The sequence below is a fragment of the Oratosquilla oratoria genome, chromosome 14, assembly GCF_046742065.1.
Source record: "Oratosquilla oratoria isolate Oo_2021 chromosome 14, ASM4674206v1, whole genome shotgun sequence".
Taxonomy (NCBI): Eukaryota; Metazoa; Arthropoda; class Malacostraca; order Stomatopoda; family Squillidae; genus Oratosquilla; species Oratosquilla oratoria.
The window spans coordinates 40,427,512-40,430,011 of NC_134790.1; the positions used below are offsets into that span (position 1 = coordinate 40,427,512).

At 37.9% G+C, this 2,500-nt stretch overlaps 1 protein-coding gene across 1 annotated transcript in view; it reads left to right on the top strand.

Annotated features, from left to right (window-relative positions):
• Positions 1-2,500, top strand: part of LOC143032848 (phospholipid-transporting ATPase ABCA3-like) — a gene marked incomplete in the record, with an annotated part of 109,840 nt that overhangs the window by 73,043 nt on the left and 34,297 nt on the right. Inside the window, 2 exon segments of the mRNA XM_076198012.1 lie at positions 385-539; positions 1,662-1,760. Coding sequence (XP_076054127.1) covers positions 385-539; positions 1,662-1,760 — 254 coding nt within the window.

The following is a 2,500-nucleotide window of genomic DNA, read 5'->3' on the forward strand; positions in this document are numbered from 1 at the left end:
GTATAAGAGGAACTAAGACTTTTTATTGACAGTTTATAATATGTCATCATTTTATGCGCGTGTTAGTCAACTCCCCTCTTCCCTCTCAGTACGCACACACACTTGGTCGGGCACGTTAATATAGCGTAAATATAAAACAAACACTTCCATTACAAGCTCTATACTTACATTTCATATGTAGGAGATTCAATGTCTTGGTGAGATATAACACTCTCTTTACATTCCTATGATATGTCCTTGACATATTACCTTGACTTTTTTTTCAAAATGATAAAGGCAACGTAAAACTGTCACAGTTCTATCTACTCGGGAAAGAGTAATTCGTGAATTTAGCAACGGTTGCATATATCTTTTCTTTAAATTCTGTCCATTTCTTCATTAAAGCTATCCCTGGATCAAGAGCTTCCAAGAGGATGTTCGAGGACAACGAGAGAGGAGACGTGAACACAGGGTGTGGACTCTTCCTGCAGCAGTTCTGGGCAATGTTGGTCAAGAAAGCCATTTATACCCGGAGAAACTGGGTTCTAGTCCTCGTCCAGGTAAGTTTCACAGCGAAACCTTCTGCATCCCGGAATAGAAAGATGACCCAGATCATGCGCAGGCACGGAAGCGATCGTGATTGGTTAAGAACGAAAGTCGGGGTGATTTGTTTCGCCTGAGACTGCTGTGGTGACTATTAGCTGTTGAGAGTCTAGCAAAGAATAGCGTGTGAATGTTTCATGCTTACGCCCTAAACACAACGCTCCATCAAGTTGACGACTATCCTATTACCAACAGTCGTAATGGTGACAATGATATAAAAGCTGGCAATAAAGTAAACAAAGATAAAAACTATGCTCTGTTTCTGTTGGTGGATTACAGAGACTATTACGAAGTTTGAAATGTGACAATTAGCTTTGGTTATTCAATAAAAAAAATCTACAGATTATGAGCTTTGTTTACTATGTAAGCAAACGCAATTGTATCGTATTTCACAAAGTATGCCAACAACTTCCCTTATTTACAGATTAGCATAATTGTGCCTATCACGTCATTAAACAATAGCTAAACGAATTGTGATAAACTACAACATTAATTCAACAATAATTATAAGAACATTTCTAATTATTATACATGACAATAACAACGCCTTGCAAATCACGATAATGATTTTGATAGATGATAATGATAACGCTAACAACCGGATCTCAGGAAATAGTTTCATAAATTCACAAAATTATCTATAATAATCACATCGTCATTATTCATAAAACTGTATTTGTGCAACAACACCGACGTTCTGATAAAATGTATAATTTTGATGGTAATATAGAAATTGTATTAATGCAAAAGAATATCAACCTTGATAAAACACCTATATGAGAAAAAATATTATGATAACAGTAATGAAGGATAACTGCTTATTTACTGGCTGCTGAACGATGTAATTCAAAGGGAATAAAATTTGTCTGTTCTCAAACCTAAAACAGAAAAATAGATAAAAAGATTACCTAATAAATGAAAATAAATAGGTGCATAATAATATGAAATATATAAGAATAAATAAAGATACGTAAATGAATGAAAATATCAAAAGTTGCTAAATAAAAGGTATCTTACGATGAGCCAAAGCATACTGCTGTTTCTTAGAAACTTATTTTTTCTCTTGTTTTTTCCTTCAGATCATTGTCCCGGTGGCCTTCCTCATCTTGGCTCTCGAGGTCCTCCGGACGTTGCCCAATGCGGCTGAGGAGCCGCCCCACAATACACCCGCGCTCTCGGTAAGTCGGAGAGTTTCCGAGTTATCCCTAAAGGCACAACACAAAGGCCGTATTTCCTCCCAACGTTAGGTTCATAATAACTGACGCTATCCAATGGCATTTTCATTTAAGCATACAAGCCTTTCCTCCCTTCCGGCTCTTTTTTGTAACTATGGCGCATCACATATATTCTGATGGAGAAATCAGACGATTTTGTTAAATAGCGATCGGAACCTGTTGGGGAAGGGATATATTCATAAATGAGATTCATATTCATCGAGATCACGTCCAAAACGAGGGCTGACACGCTGAACTTGAACAGAATCATCTGACAGCTTGCCGGTAATATCTGTACAGTGCACCATGAGACCGGATACAATGTCTATGAATAATTCACTGTCACGTCCAGTTTTGGTGTGAAGAAGTCTATAAAAAATAATGAAATATATTTGGTTGGTGAAAAGCTTCTATACAGCTGGCTTCACTTATAAGTACTACAGTAGCTGTTACCTTCTTCGTGCGTATTTCTTTAATTCAAACATTTACAGTAGGAATAAGTCTACGGTGTCTCGAGGCTTGTTTACGTTGTTAAATAACGACACCCAAAGCCCCCTACATCTCCCGAGAAGATACCGGCCGCTGCAGTACTTAGAAATGAAGCTAACTATGCGAGGGTGAAGAACAGCCAGGGTGGGTGGCAGTCACCGGTAGCTAGCCGATGGAAAATTAGCCTGTCGTTCGTGGTCATGAAACGAGATTGA